This window comes from Hylobates moloch, unplaced genomic scaffold (genome assembly GCF_009828535.3).
Source record: "Hylobates moloch isolate HMO894 unplaced genomic scaffold, HMol_V3 SCAFFOLD_10, whole genome shotgun sequence".
Lineage (NCBI taxonomy): Eukaryota > Metazoa > Chordata > Mammalia > Primates > Hylobatidae > Hylobates > Hylobates moloch.
In genome coordinates, this window is record NW_026652285.1 from 13,821,270 (window position 1) to 13,836,737 (window position 15,468).

The window sequence follows — 15,468 nt, forward strand, 5'->3', positions numbered from 1 at the left end:
CGGGAGGCGCAAGTTGTAGGGAGACGAAATTGCGCCACTGCACTCCAGTCTGGGCGACAGAGGGAGGCTCCGTCTCAAAAAAAAAAAAAAAAAAAAGCAAGACTCGCAAAACACCGGATTCCTTCTCAGCTTTCTGAGCCGAAGAAGAGAAGAGTGTATGTAAGTACTTCTCAACCAGTTTACCTCTCTGACCACTCTTACGGTGTTTGGGGGCAAAAAACTAAGGATCTAGACTTTGCTCCCATCATGAGATCTTCCCCTCAGGATCTCGGTAGCGACCCTGAAGCCTCATGGCATCTATAGAAAATAGTTTTCCTTGTTTCCGTAGGGCATCCCTACAACGATGTAAGTCGCTCCCTTTGGTGGAGCTCAATCGCCTCCGACAGCAGCAGCCGCAACCCCTAGGCTGTGCAGGGTGGGATTAGGCCATGGATGGCTTGGGGCACGTGGTGTCGAGGGGACAGGGGATGCGATCCCCGCCCCGGGAGCTCCTCAACTGAGAAGCGACCCCGACCAGGGTCACACCAACCCCCCAGGCAGGTCCCTTCTTGGGAAGTTAGAGACTCGCTGATCTGTAAAAGATCTCAGTTCATTTAACAGGCCCCTCGCTACCAGTTCCTACGAGGCCTGCTTCTCTTCGGGGGGGGGGGGGGGTCCTCTAACCCCCTGGGGGCGGTGACTGACGACGCTCAGAAGGCGAGAAACGGCTCCCTAAACCGCTCGCTGGGTCCTTCTCTCCCCACAATGCACCGGGGCCAGCAGGAAGGCCGCTCCGACCCCTAATTTTCCCGCGAATTCAGTTCAAAGAGGCGGCCGGGCCCGCGATCGGCAGCGCGCACGGGCCAACCAAGCCGCGCCTCCGCGAGAAGCGCCTCAGCGTGACTGACGGGGGAATCCGCGGGCCAACGGGCTGGGCGGCCCGGCGGCGCGCGCTCCCGCTGGCCAATCAGAGCCCCGGGCGGGGGAAGTGGGCGGAGCGAGGCCAGGGTAGGGTGAGCGGCCTCCGAAGCGGAGTGGGGCTGAGGAGACACTTTTTTTTTCCTCCCTCCTTCCCTCCTCTCCTCCTCCCTTCCCTTCCCCTCTCCTCCCCTCTCTCCTCCTTCCCCCCTCGGTCCGCCGGAGCCTGCTGGGGCGAGCGGTTGGTATTGCAGGCGCTTACTCTCCGGGGCCGCCCGGCGGGTAGCTGGCGGGGGGAGGAGGCAGGAACCGCGATGGCGCCTCAGAAGCACGGCGGTGGGGGAGGGGGCGGCTCGGGGCCCAGCGCGGGGTCCGGGGGAGGCGGCTTCGGGGGTTCGGCGGCGGTGGCGGCGGCGACGGCTTCGGGCGGCAAATCCGGCGGCGGGGGCTGTGGAGGCGGCGGCAGTTACTCGGCCTCCTCCTCCTCCTCCGCGGCGGCAGCGGCGGGGGCCGCGGTGTTACCGGTGAAGAAGCCGAAAATGGAGCACGTCCAGGCTGACCACGAGCTTTTCCTCCAGGCCTTTGAGAGTGAGTGTGTGCGAGGCTTTGAGGGCAGGAAGACCTACTCTGCCAACACCGGGGATGGGACACTGTGCTGGGCCCCCTTCCTCCTTGGGAGTCCACTTGTGTGGTAGTGGAGGGAGGAATTGAGGGGATGTCCCCCTTTCGGAGATTACGTCTCCAGGGGATCCGGAGTCTAGGGCCATTGGAGAGCTGGAAAAGAGGGTCTGGGTAGGTTCTTGACTCCCCCAAGATTGACGCAGGAGGCTCGGGACTGGGGCCCCACGTTCAGAGCAGGCGGCTTTTAGATGAGGAGGTAGCAGTTGAACTGAGCCGCAGTCACATCCCGAGACTGGTTCTGGTTTTCTTTCATGCCTTTCGGACTCTAGAAATACAGGGGTTTCGGTTGTAGCTTTTGAGGGGCAAAATGAAGCCTGTGAAGGGATGAGTGCAGTGGAACCGAAGAAATTGTCCTTAGTCTGAAATGCCTTCGCGCTATCTTGGTGCTTTGGATGCTTAAAACCCTTCAAATCTATCCACCCATTTTGTGGATATGTAAACTGAGCCAGAGAGTGGTCAAGCATCTTCTCTGGAGACGACCCCGGAATTCTGCTTTTTATACTCGGCTTACAGAACATTTTCTTACGTCAATTTCTGTTTCTAAGGTCTGTCTGGAAGGTGAAACTGACTTATTTGGAAAGGAGAGTAAGGTGTCTGGAAACAAACAATAGAATTTATTAAAAACATCATGACTATAAATAATCCTGATTGTTTTTTAAGGAATGTTATATCCTGATTGGTTTCCTTTTTTGCTTTTGTGTGTTATAATTTGGATGATCTTTAATAGCTAAATAATCTTACAGAAACTTGAATAAACTTAGCTCTACCGCCCAGTGTCCTTATTTACAATTTCACTGTGGCATATGTTAAGGGCATGGTATCAGCTGTGCTTAGAAAGACGTATTACGTTGTTTAATACCCTTCCTTCATTCTCTCTCATTAGTGCTTCATGAAATTCTAATTGGAACTTAATAGAAGGTATTTCAGTTTTTGTCGAAACGAATATTGGACCAGCTTCAGAGAGATTCACATTATTCACATATTATATTTCTTAATATACTTTGAAATAGCTGGAGAGGCTTTAATTGGAAATAGGATGGAGAACTGAAGGGCAGTGGTGACAATAATGATACTTGTTTGTACCCCTTCTAAAGTATCTCATCTCCCTTTAGTTAATTTAAAATAAAACTAACCAATTGAAGATTTAGGTGGAAATTTTAAAAGTTCTTTCTGAATGTTAAGAGAAGACACATCCTCCAAGAAAGTTTTAACTATTTGTGTTCTGATGAGTCGACCTCAGGGAAGTTAAGTGTCATTAAGAGCTAGATGTGGTCATAAAACAACTTGAAGTTATTTACTGGAAAGTTTAAGTACTTGAATGTAATTATTCACATAGTTATTCCTATTTGGTTTATTCTGATACTGCCGTATAATGACCTAACGTGATACTAATAGGTCATTAATGTAACTCATATGATGGTATATGTATGTATTTTTCATCCACTTAAGTCCTGTGTAACAAATTACATTTTAACTAATTTGAAATTTAATTCAACTCATTTTAAGCGTTAGAAAGACTGTTTTGTGAATCTGTCAATTGTGTAAAAAATGTATTGAGGTAATATTTACATTGAACAAAATAGATACAACTTCATAATTAGGAATATTTATTGAGAATTTTTGCTGCAGTTTGTGTCCGAGATTTATTTCAATATTGACTGACTTTTGAGTACAGTGGGTCCCACCTGTAATCCTAGCTACTCTGGAGGCTGAGGCAGGAGGATCTATTGAGCCCAGGAGTTTGAGACCAGCCTGGGCAACCTATCAATAGACCCCTTTTCAAAAAAAGAAAAACAAAAATCTTGACTGACTTCCATCATACCCGTATTAGGAATGTCTGGATCTGTATTAGGATGTCATCATATCTGTATTAGGATGTATTAGGCCTCTGTTTTGGCTGACTACAATTTTTTTTTTTTTTTTTTTTTTTTGAGACGGAGTTTTGCTCTTTGTTGCCCAGGCTGGAGTGCAATGATGCGATCTTGGCTCACGGCAACCTCCGCCTCCCAGGTTCAAGTGATTCTCCTGCCTCAGCCTCCCAAGTAGCTGGGGTTACAGGCATGTGCCACTATGCCTGGCTGTTTTTGTATTTTTAGTGGAGACGGGGTTTCTCCATGTTGGTCAGGCTGGTCTCAAACTCCCGACCTCAGGTGATCTGCTGGCCTCGGCCTCCCAAAGTGCTGGGAATACAGGCATGAGCCACCGCGCCTGGCCGGCTGACTACAAATTTTTCAAGTGACCATTTAAAAAGTGAAATTTTCATCTTGTTTGGCATCGATCAATAGTTCTTTTGTTGACTCCAGCTACCTATTACAGCTGCTTTTTGGAAGAAAATCGGTTATAAATAGTTTAAATTAGCTAAGTTAAATGAGTACAACTACTTCTCTAGTTCTGCTCGGTAACAATAACTATCTTAGAAAGGCTTAAGAAAAATATTGTAGAGGACCTTCAGTATAAAAAGTGTAGATGAACTTTGTGAAATTTATGCCATTGATTGAATACCTTTTGATCTTACTGTGCATACTGACTTTCTTGATGTAAATATTTAGTGCGATATAAATATTTAGTGCATGATTTCCATAGCAGATGATAAGTTTATATTGATTATAACATAGTCTCGGTTGATATTTTTCTGACAAGTAAGTTTAGATCATGTTTGGATTTTGTTTCCTATTACCTAGAGCCAACACAGATCTATAGATTTCTTCGAACTCGGAATCTCATAGCAGTAAGTAGTCAACAAAATTCATCAATATTATTGCTCTCTAACTGCATCTGTATTCAATTTTAACATTTTTAAAACTCTTTTTGTAGCCAATATTTTTGCACAGAACTCTTACTTATATGTCTCATCGAAACTCCAGAACAAACATCAAAAGGTACATTTTATGAATCTTATTTCAAGCTGATCAAACCATGTTAGTTTTATTTTAAAGTACTATTTCTCAAAATTAAAACGAACAAAAATAAGTACTATTTCTAACTAAAGATTTAATATGAAAACTGAAGTGAGAGAGTGACTGGTTGAATTGGTTGCACAGTGGTTTTCAATAGTATGATCTTTGTAAGTCTCAGGTTGTTATTAGCTTTTTTTTTTTCCTCTAATATAGAAATGAGGCTGGGTGTGGTAGCTCACACCTATAATCCCAGCACTTGGGGAGGCCAAGTTGGGTGGATCACTTGAGGTCAGGAGTTCGAGACCAGTTTGGCCAACATGGCAAAACCCCTTCTCTACTAAAACAAAAATTAGCCGGGCATGGTGGTGTGTGCCTGTAATCCCAGTTACTTGGGAGGCTGAGGCAGGAGAACTGCTTGAGCCCGGGAGGCGAAGGTTGCAGTGAGCCGAGATTGCACCGTTGCACTCCAGCCTGGGCAACAGAGCGAGACTCTACCTCAAAGAAAAAAAAAAACTGATTTAGTAGTGAAATGAATAAAGTGATTTTACTGATTATATTTTTACTCTGTGTCATGGGTTATTTCTCTTTTTTGTTTGTTTGTTTGTTTTTTTGAGACAGAGTCTCTGTCGTCCAGGTTGGAGTGCAGTGGTGCGATCTCGGCTCACTGCAAGCTCCGCCTCCCGGGTTCATGCCATTCTCCTGCCTCAGCCTCCTGAGTTTTTTTTTTTGTTTTTGTTTGTTTTTTGTTTTTTTTTTGAGAGAAGTCTCACTCTTGTCCCCCAGGCTGGAGTGTAATGGTGCAATCTTGGCTCACTGCAACCTCTGCCTCCTGGGTTTAAACGATTCTCCTGCCTCGGCTTCCCAAGTAGCTGGGATTACAGGCGCCTGCCACCACACCTGGCTAAGTTTTGTATTTTTAGTAGAGACGGGGTTTCCCCATGTTGGCCAGGCTGGTCTTGAACTCCTGACCTCAGGTGATTCACCCAGATTCAAGAGATTTCTCCTGCTTCAGCCTCCCGAGTAGCTTGGACTATAGGCACGTGCCACCATGCTCGGCTAATTTTTTGTATTTTTAGTAGAGATAGGGTTTCTCTGTGTTAGCCAGGATGGTCTCGATCTCCTGACGTCATGATCCGCCTGCCTTGGCCTCCCAAAGTGCTGGCATTACAGGAATGAGCCACCATGCCCAGCCTGGCCTTCTTTTTCTTTTTTTTTGAGATGGAGTTTTGCTCTTGTCGCCCAGGCTGGAGTGCAGTGGTACGATCTTGGCTCACTGCAACCTCCACTTCCCGGGTTCAGGCAATTCTCCTGCCTCAGCCTCCCAAGTAGCTGGAATTATAGGCTCCGGCCACCACACCCAGCTAATTTTTTGTATTTTTAGTAGAGATGGGGTTTCACTGTGTTGGCCAAGCTGGTCTCAAACTCCTGACTTCATGATCTTCCCGCCTTGGCCTCCCAAAGTGCTGAGATGACAGGCGTGAGCCACTGCGCCTGGCCTCCGCTGGTTATTTTCAAGTTTGATAGAAGTTGAGGATTTAAATATTTACTAAAGGGTTCAGGGTAACTATATTTGTTACATAAAATTTAAGTTAATTTATGTGTAATTTGAATTAGCTCCTATAACGGTAGGTTCAGAAAGTCTCATTTTATATCTTTGGTGTTTTTTTTTTTTTTTTTTTCTTTTGAGACAGAGTTTCACTCTTGTTGCCCAGGTTGGAGTGCAATGGCGCAATCTTGGCTCACTACAACCTCCACCTCCCAGGTTCAAGGGATTATCCTGTCTCAGCCTCCCAGGTAGCTGAGATTACAGGTGCCCACCACCACGCCTGGCTAATTTTTTGTATTTTTCATCAAGTTGGGGTTTTACCATTTTGGCCAGGCTGGTCTTGAACTCCTGACCTCAGGTGATCCACCCACCTCGGCCTCCCAAAGTGCTGGGATTACGGACCTGAGCCACAGCGCCCGGCCTTGGTGGTGGTCTTATTGAAGAGGAAACACTTGAAATCAATAGGATGAAGGTTGTTTAAAAACAATGAAGTCTTAATCATTAGATTTTAAAGTGGGGTCTGGAGGTGGGAGACAGCTTATTTTTGCTGTGTAACATTTAGTACTTAACCATGTGTAATTATCAATGCAAGTTTTCTTTTTTTTTTTTGATGTATTAATAACTGTATTTGTATAGTATTAGGTAAAAAGTCACCTGAAAAGTAATGATAATACATTGAATGTCAATGCAAGTTTTTTGTCCTAGGTGCGAGATTATATTTATTTGAGCGTATCAGGTGAACAAGTTTACATTTAAAGGCTAGAATTCTGTTAAGCATTTGGTATTGTCATTATAGTTTTAGTAAAACCATCAAGTTATCTGGATAGAGTTTGAAACTAAGAGGCCGGGCGCGGTGGCTCACACCTGTAATCCCAGCACTTTGGGAGGCCGAGACAGGCGGATCACGAGGTCAGGAGATCGAGACCATCCTGTCTAACACGGTGAAACCCCGTCTCTACTAAAAATACAAAAACAAAATTAGCAGGGCGTGGTGGCGGGCGCCTGTAGTCCCAGCTACTCAGGAGGCTGAGGCAGGAGAATAGCGTGAACCCGGGAGGCAGAGCTTGCAGTGAGCTGAGATCGTGCCACTGCACTCCAGCCTGGGCGACAGAGCGAGACTCCGTCTCAGAAAAAAAACTAAGCTCTTTGGTGGACTGCTATTGTTTATTAAGTAGGTATCACATTTCTATAGTAAGACATAGTTGAGTTTTGTAAATCTACTTGTATTTTAAAGGATTGAAGTGTGAATTATTTGTCTTTTGGCAATGTTTCTGAATAGAGAGCGTGCACGAGCAAGTTTGCATTGCAATTAATAGGTGAAAATTGCTGAGCACCTAAGTGACTAAAAAGGAGGTGATGAATTAGGTTACAGAATTAGTTTTGTCCACCCCTTACCTGTCTACTCCATTATTTGATTTTTGCCAGCATTCAGCATGCTTTTTTTGTAAAGGAGCAGTAAATAGTAATTATTTTAGGCTTTGCGGCCAGGATGCAAAATTGAGGATATTATGTAGGTACTTAATATAAAAAGAAAGAAAAAATTTACAATTGTTTAAAATTTCCGTCCAGAATGTCAATCTATAAATTGTTTGTTGATAAAAATACAACAATATAAGATAGAACATTTTGTAATACAGGCCTACTAATGAGAAATGAGAATTTTATTTTTGTGAGGGTAGGGGAGATAACACTTAGCTTAATTGGGGTTCAGAGTTAGTGTTTTCTATAATCAAATCAATTGCTAATATTTGTCTATAAAAACCATTCTTACCTTCCGGGCTGTACAAAAACAGGTGATAGGCCAGATTTGACCATGGTCCGGGTCCATAGTTTCCCCACCCTTGATTTATTCTATAAAACTAGTAGAATTCGACTAACTGTTTTGTTTCATCAAAGCTTTTTTTTTTTTTTTTTTTGAGACAGAGACTCACTCTGTCGTCCAGGCTGGACTGCCGTGGCGCAATTTCGGCTCACTCAATCTTCACCTCCCAAGTTCAAGCAATTCTGCCTAGCCTCCTGAGTAGCTGGGATTACAGGCGTGCGCCACTACGCCCAGCTAATTTTTGTATTTTTAGTAGAGACAGGGTTTCACCATGTTGGTCAGGCTGGTCTCAAACTCCTGACTTCATGATCCGCCTGTCTTGGCCTCCCAAAGTACTGGGATTACAGTCGTGAGCCACCGTGCCTGGCCATCAAAGCATTTTTAATATGGAAGGTCAGTTGAGTTGCTGTCTAGGATGCAACCTGATCTGAATTTGCAAAGTGATTAAATTATTATAAAATAAGTTTGCATTCATAGATTAAAAAGTACGCATTTATTTTATTATTATTATTTTTTGAGACGGAGTTTCGCTCTTGTTGCCCAGGCTGGAGTGCAATGGTGCAATCTTGGCTCACTGCCACTTCCGCCTCCTGGGTTCAAGTGATTCTCCTGCCTCAGCCTCCTGAATAGCTGGGATTACAGGCATGTGCCACCATGCCCGGCTAATTTTGTATTTTTAGGAGAGACGGGGTTTCTCCATGTCGGTCAGGCTGGTCTCGAACTCCCGACCTCAGGTGATCTGCCCGCCTCGGACTCCCAAAGTGCTGGGATTACAGGCGTAAACCACCGTGTCCTGCTAAAAAGTACACATTTAAAATCTAAGTTCCATTTTCCCGTCATGTTTATTAATTTGTCCCATTGCAGAATATGTTTCTGTTGTCTGCATGGGTAGAGATAATTTTAAAAGCTTGGTTAAGTAAAAACTGATTTTCTTAATTATTGCCCTTTAGGTTAAAAAAAAAAAAAAAGTCTTTGGGGAATTTTTAAGCAATCTGCCAGCCAAGAAACATTTCAGTCCCACCTACTTTAGTTCCTACAGAAATGGATAGGAATAGGCTAGGCATGGTGTTTCAGACCTGTAATTTCAGCATTTTGGGAGACTGAGTAGGGAGGATCGCTTGTGTAACATTTAGTACTTAACCATACGTAATTATGAATGCAAGTTTTTTGTCCTAGGTGCAAGATTATGTTTATTTGAGCATATCAAGTGAACAAGTTTACATTTAAAGGCAAGAGTTATAGGTCAGCCCTGGCAACATAGCAAGACCCTATATCTACAAAAAATTTTAAAAAATTAGCTGGGCGTGGTGGCTCATGACTGTAGTCCCAAATATTCAGGAGGCTGAGGCAGGAGGATCACTTGAGCCTAGAAGTTCGAAGGTTGCTATGAATGTGCCGGTGCACTCTAGCCTGGGCAGTAGAGGGAGACCATGTCTCAAAAAAAAAAAAGTATGGGAATCATTTAATCATCTTGTTAGATGCCTGATCTTATATATATGACTTATTAGGACTAATTATTAAGAAATTAAAGCACAACTCATATGCTGTTGTTTTCAACGTAGTTGGTGACTTTGGAAGGTGGCAGATTTAGCCCAGTGATTGTCGTCTTTTCTCAAAATGTTTTCAGAACTCCTTTTTTACTATTACAACAACATAATATCTATTGTTGGAATAAGCATATCACTCCCTTTAAAGTCATACTCTCAGTCGTGATATTAATTCTGGTATATTTATTAAAGTCAGCTTGTGCTTTACTCTTTCTAGAAGTATTCAACTTCTATAGGCTAACACTGCCCCAACAAAGTAGAAATATAGGTCATGAGAAGGGCATCTTTTATTGAATCCATTTTGCTCGATTTCGTGTAAGCTGTTTCTGAAGTCTCCCGAGAAAATTTTGTGAAATTTCTTGAATTTTTAAATATTCTCCTTTTCGATGACCTTTTGATAATTATTTCCTTCTTTAAATCTGACCTACAGTAACATTACCTTTCTAAAGAACAGAAATACTTGGTGTTGGGGGAGGAGCGGCTTTTATATAGTTGCTTATGAGGTTTGTTTTGTTTTTTTTCCCAAAGAAGGCTGAGTTGCTTTTGTGATCTTATCTGTTTCAAGTGGTTGTTAATATTCAATTCTATTCACTTCTCCTGTATACAACTTCGTAAAGGTAGAAGAGTTGAACCTTAGAACTTACAGTCTTTTTCTGCAGACAGAATTTCTTAATCATTACATAAACATTATTCTGAAAAGTTTTCAGTAATTTCATGGCCCTCCTCAATAGTAACTTTCAGTATTTATACTGAATAGCTCTTTGCCACTAGCCTACAAGAGTCCTGTATTTTTCTTCTTTTTTCTCTCTTATCTGTGGAGATTGAAAATATATTGCCGTCTTTCAGAAAGCACTTCTTACTGTACTCTTGGATGAAACTTTAATATTGAAGTTTTCAGTAACTCTAAAGGTAAAGAGAGAAGCTTTTTTTCTCTTAAGATCTTCGCTATGGAGGCTCTTCTCATTCACTTGAAATATAGATTCTATCAATTCTGCTCTAATATCAGTATTTTACTGTAATATATTTACATAACATTTCTCTACTGATAATTTTTACAGTAGTTGAATACAATAAATAGCTCTTTTTTGGCCAGGCATGGTGGCTCACACCTTTAATCCCAGCACTTTGGGAGGCAGGGGTGGATAGATCACCTGAGGTCAGGAGTTCAAGACCAGCCTGACCAACATGGTGAAACCCTGTCTCTACTAAAAATGCAAAAATTAGCCGGGCATGGTGGTGCACACCTGTAATCCCAGCTACTCGGGAGGCTGAGACAGGAGAATTGCCTGAACCCAGGAGTTGGAGGTTGCAGTGAGCCGAGATCACGCCATTGTACTCCAGCCTGGGCAACAAGAGTGAAACTCCATCTCAAAAAAAAAAAAAAAAAAACCTCTTTTTGAGGAATGAGATTATTCGTAATTTTTGGTGTCTGCATTCAAGCATTGTGAAGTAATAAATTGATGTGGAATACATTTGGCTTTTCAAGTCCTAAAGAGCAAGGGACTATATGAGTATAAAAAGAAACATTTTTTCTAATTAAATTATATATGGGTATAGATTTTTAGACTCTATCTCTAGAACATATCATAGACCACCTTAAGAACTAAGATGAGGCTTGTTTTACAATCCATTCATTCTTTAATTGCTTTGAGAGGTTATACTCAAGTTTCTATTTTTTGGGAAATAACTTTTAAATTTGTCAAGTTAAAAGCTAATAATTTTATTACGATTTGATAGATCGTTCCCTAACTTCAAAATTTTTTCATGATGTCAACAACCATCTCTTTATTGAGCTTTAGGCTTTTCTGATAATCTTTGAGGATACCTTATGAACTTCAAATATATTTTATAGAATATTTCTTTTTTTGTGTGATGGTGCTAGTACATATTTGTTGTGTTGCTTAGTAGACATATTAAGTGTTTCAGAATACACATATTTGTTTGACTTAATTCAACAGATACTTGAATACCTACCAAGTATAAGGCACTATGCCAGCACTGCATAGCTTTCCTTGAAGAACAGCAATTACTGCCCTTCAGGAGTGTATAATCTAGTAAGAGAAATAAAATATTTACATGAGTTTTACATGTAGGAAACAATGAAAACTAAGTGTCAAAATAAATATAAACCAAGTACCATGGGTAAGGAGAAATCACTGGTTTGGGAATAATTGGTTAAAAGATTTAATGAAAACAAGTTAGCATTTTAGATGGGGCTTGAAGGCTTGTGTGCTGTATTATACACTGTCTCCATAGTATTCATTGTTATGGCTAATCATCCATAATTTATCTTACTAAAAATAATCAAAATCTGATTTCCATCTTGCCTATTAGAGTGACAATAAAGTATAATTTGTTTCTTTTTCCCAGTTGAGAAGTGATTATTTTGTTTATCTGTTTCTTCCAGGAAAACATTTAAAGTTGATGATATGTTATCAAAAGTAGAGAAAATGAAAGGAGAGCAAGAATCTCATAGGTAAGATAACCTATCAGTTTACATTAAGTGATATACTTTAGGAAAGAGGAAAAATTACAGTGATCATTTTCCTAGTGATCACCTTGATATAAGGAGTTAGAAGGAATCTTAGAGGTCAGTTTGGTCCAAACTCACACACAAGTCAGGAATTAATTTCTGTAGCATTCCTGGCAGAGAATACTTAAGCTGTGGCTTGAATACCTCCAGTGTAGTTGTATTTATTATTGTTGATCTTTATTATCAGTTTCTTCCATTTTGAGTGAAACTTCTGACTTCTGCCATTGGTCTTAACTCTACCACCTCATTTAAAGAGGGATACTCACATTTATGGTATATGTGCTAGGTACTGTGGCGGGGACTTTACAATATCACGTATCTTATAAGTTACTCTCAAATATGAGAGGGGTTCTCTTTTTTTCCATCTTTTTCTTCTCATTTAAATCTGTCAGGCAACATATTCATAACTTTTATTTCATATTTGAAATATGTTTCTCACATAGTTTCAGAAACTTGAACATTTGGACAGAATCTACTAATTGTACACTATCAAATATATACCTAGAACGAATCCCTAAATGTTCTGACTAGTCTAATACCTGTCTACTCTAGATAGAATGCTTCTATTTATTTTTTGATATGTAAACTGTTTATTTTTTGATATTTTTGATAGAAAATTGAATATTCTAAAGAGAAACAGCAGCTCTGGTGGTGTTTGTTCATTCATTAACTACCTTTAGAGAGAATGCAGAACTAAAAATATTAGATTTTTGAAAAAATAGAGTTGGAAAATTTGTCACAATGCATTTTTCTTTTCCTCCTAGTTTTAAATCACAGCTTACGAATTTAGATAGGATATACACTTAATGATGCATCATTTATGCATCTCATTGTTTTCTCATTGTTCTGTTGACTGGTAAAAGACGTCCTTTTTTTTTCAGTCACTTATATTTTAAGTTTGGCTTTGGAATTAAGTGATTTTTTTACTTGAATTGTAAAATGATATTTTTTATTTTATATCCTGCAATCTTGTGGGGTTGAAGTATAATTTATATTTCCATGTCTAGGCAATCCTGACTTGTAAATAAACTGCGATAGTCCATTCTAGAAGCTGAGATCCTGAATTGTTACCTGTTATATCTGTTAATGCCCAGGGAGGACCCTATAAGATCTGAGAATGTTCCCAGTGCACGCACATTTTTCTTTACTAGAATTTATATTCCAGATTCTTGTCTGGTCACCCTAGACAGAGCTCTTGGGATCCTCAGGGCCTTTTTTACTTAAAATACAGACTGTAGTAAGATCCTGGTCTGACCTCCCTGCTTCTTTTCTCCTGACCACATTAAAAGTTTGCCCTATAGTCATTTCAGGGTTCAAGTGAGAAGGAAGCATGAACCAACAACAAGAACACTTGACCCTTTTCTTCATCTTCCTCATCAAGGTTTACCTTCACTACTAAACCCTATTACTATCTCATTGTGACATTGGGTTTGAAATTACAGAGCTTCTCTAAGTAAGAGTGTGTGGGAGATACATACTATTCAATTCTCTCTGAACAATTGTTTCCCCAGTAATTTTGTTCCTTTTGACCCGGTGGGTTCAATAGCAACTCAAAGATTAACATCAGAGGGTTACATAAATTCCTGCTCATAGTTTTGGAAGAGAACTTCTTCAGTCTTTAGGGTCTAGCTAGGACCAGTGAGTTGGCCATTTCAGCCTCTCAAGATTCTTAAGAATGTCTCAGTATTGCTCCCAGAGGCACTAAGATGAATTAAGAAAGTGTGTCATTTTAAGTTTACTGCTAAGACCCTACATTATTAACTTTCTTTAATCTATTTCTTTTTTTTGAGATGGAGTCATGCAGTGGTGCTATCTCAGCTCACTGCAACTGCCACCTCCTGGATTCAAGCAATTCTCCTGCCTCAGCCTCCCAATTACCTAGGATTACAGGCGCCTGCCACCACACCCAGCCTTTTTTTTTTTTGTTGAGACCAAGTCTCCCTCTTGCTGAGGCTGGAGAGCAGTGGTGCGATCTTGGCTCTCTGCAGCCTCCACCTCCCAGACTCAAGTGATTCACCTGTCTCAGCCTCCTGAATAGATGGGAATACAGACGTGCACCACCACACCCAGCCAATTTTGTATTTTTAGTAGAAACAGTTTCAACATGTTGGCCAGGCTGGTCTTGAGCTCCTGACCTCAAGTGATCCGCCTGCCTTGGCCTCCCAAAGTGCCGGGATTACAGGTGTGAGCCACCAAGCCTGGCCAATTTTTGTATTTATTTATTTATTTAATTTATTTATTTTGAAACGGAGGTTTGCTCTTATTGCGCAGGCTGGAGTGCAATGGCGTGATCTCCGCTCCCTGCAACCTCTGCCTCCCGGGTTCTCCTGCCTCAGCCTCCCAAGTAGCAGGGATTACAGGCGCCTGCCATCACACCCAGCTAATTTTTTCTTGAACTCCTGACCTCAGGTGATCTGCCCACCTTAGCCTCCCAGAGTGCTAGAATTACAGGCGTGAGCCACTGCACCAAGCCTCCTTTAATCTATTTCTTACTTCAAATTAAGGTAATCTTATTTTTCTCCTAAACCTATCACACAGGGTTGTAAGAAGGACCCTAAACAGCAGTATGATGCCAGCAGTATAAATATCTGCTTCTAAAATCTATTGTCAAATTCTTAAAAGATAACACAGGCCCAGCATGGTGGCTCACACCTATAATCCCAGCACTTTGGTGGCTGAGGTGGGTGGATCACTTGAGGCTAGGAATTTGAGAGTGCCCTGGCCAACAGGGCAAAACCCTTTCTCTACAAAAAATACAAAAATCAGCCAGGCGAGGTGGTGTACACCTGTAATTCCAGCTACTTGGGTGACTGAGGCAGGAGAATCCCTTGAACCCGGGAGGCAGAGGTTGCAGTGAGCTAAGATTGTGCTACTGCACTTCCAGCCTGGGCAAGAGTGTGACTCTGTCTCAAAAAAAAGAAAAAAGATGATAAATCTTTGTTGGTCCATAACGTTAGTTAGTAGAAGTTAATATCTTAAATCATACACAAAAGTATCTCTCCTCCATTTACATTCTTTGTACTATTTCAGTTTGACTGGGTCCCAGATCTGTACAGGTCTAGTCTGGGAGTCTTCCACTAGAATTCACGTTCTTTTCGCACTGCCTAAGTTACAGTATGTCTGCTCCTGAGTCCAATATATTTCATTCCTCAAAGTCCAAGGGGTATCAAGATAAAAATACCATAGTAGTATAGCCCAAAAGTTAGTTCAGTCAAATAAATGCCTGAGTTGATTATGACGTTTGTAGTAATTTATAAACCAAACCAAGATATGAGCATTATCTGTTCAAAAGAAGTTGGTGTTTCAGGGTCTTTTATATTTTAGACCTACAGTTGTCTTAAGTCACTTGCAGAAACTTGTTAGTGGAAGGAGCTGATAGAAAAACATGGGCTATTAAATGGTTGTTAGTTCTTTTTTTTTATGAGACGGAGTCTCGCTCTGTCACCCAGGCTGGAGTGCAGTGGCGCCATCTCAGCTCACTGCAAGGTCCGCCTCCCGGGTGCACGCCATTCTCCTGCCTCAGCCTCCTGAGCAGCTGGGATAGG

General features: G+C 41.6%; 1 protein-coding gene across 2 annotated transcripts in view; it reads left to right on the plus strand.

Moving 5' to 3' along the window:
• Positions 1 to 973: 973 nt before the first annotated feature.
• SUZ12 (SUZ12 polycomb repressive complex 2 subunit) overlaps positions 974 to 15,468 on the plus strand; it is a 62,606-nt gene continuing 48,111 nt past the window's right edge. The window contains exons 1-4 of one of the 2 annotated variants that reach the window (XM_032163056.2): positions 974 to 1,485; positions 4,260 to 4,306; positions 4,393 to 4,457; positions 11,798 to 11,866. In XM_032163056.2, the coding sequence (XP_032018947.1) occupies positions 1,212 to 1,485; positions 4,260 to 4,306; positions 4,393 to 4,457; positions 11,798 to 11,866 (455 nt within the window). In that variant the 5' untranslated portion in view covers positions 974 to 1,211. The remainder of the gene's footprint in view (positions 1,486 to 4,259; positions 4,307 to 4,392; positions 4,458 to 11,797; positions 11,867 to 15,468) is intronic. The other variant, XM_032163057.2, reaches the window with a different exon arrangement.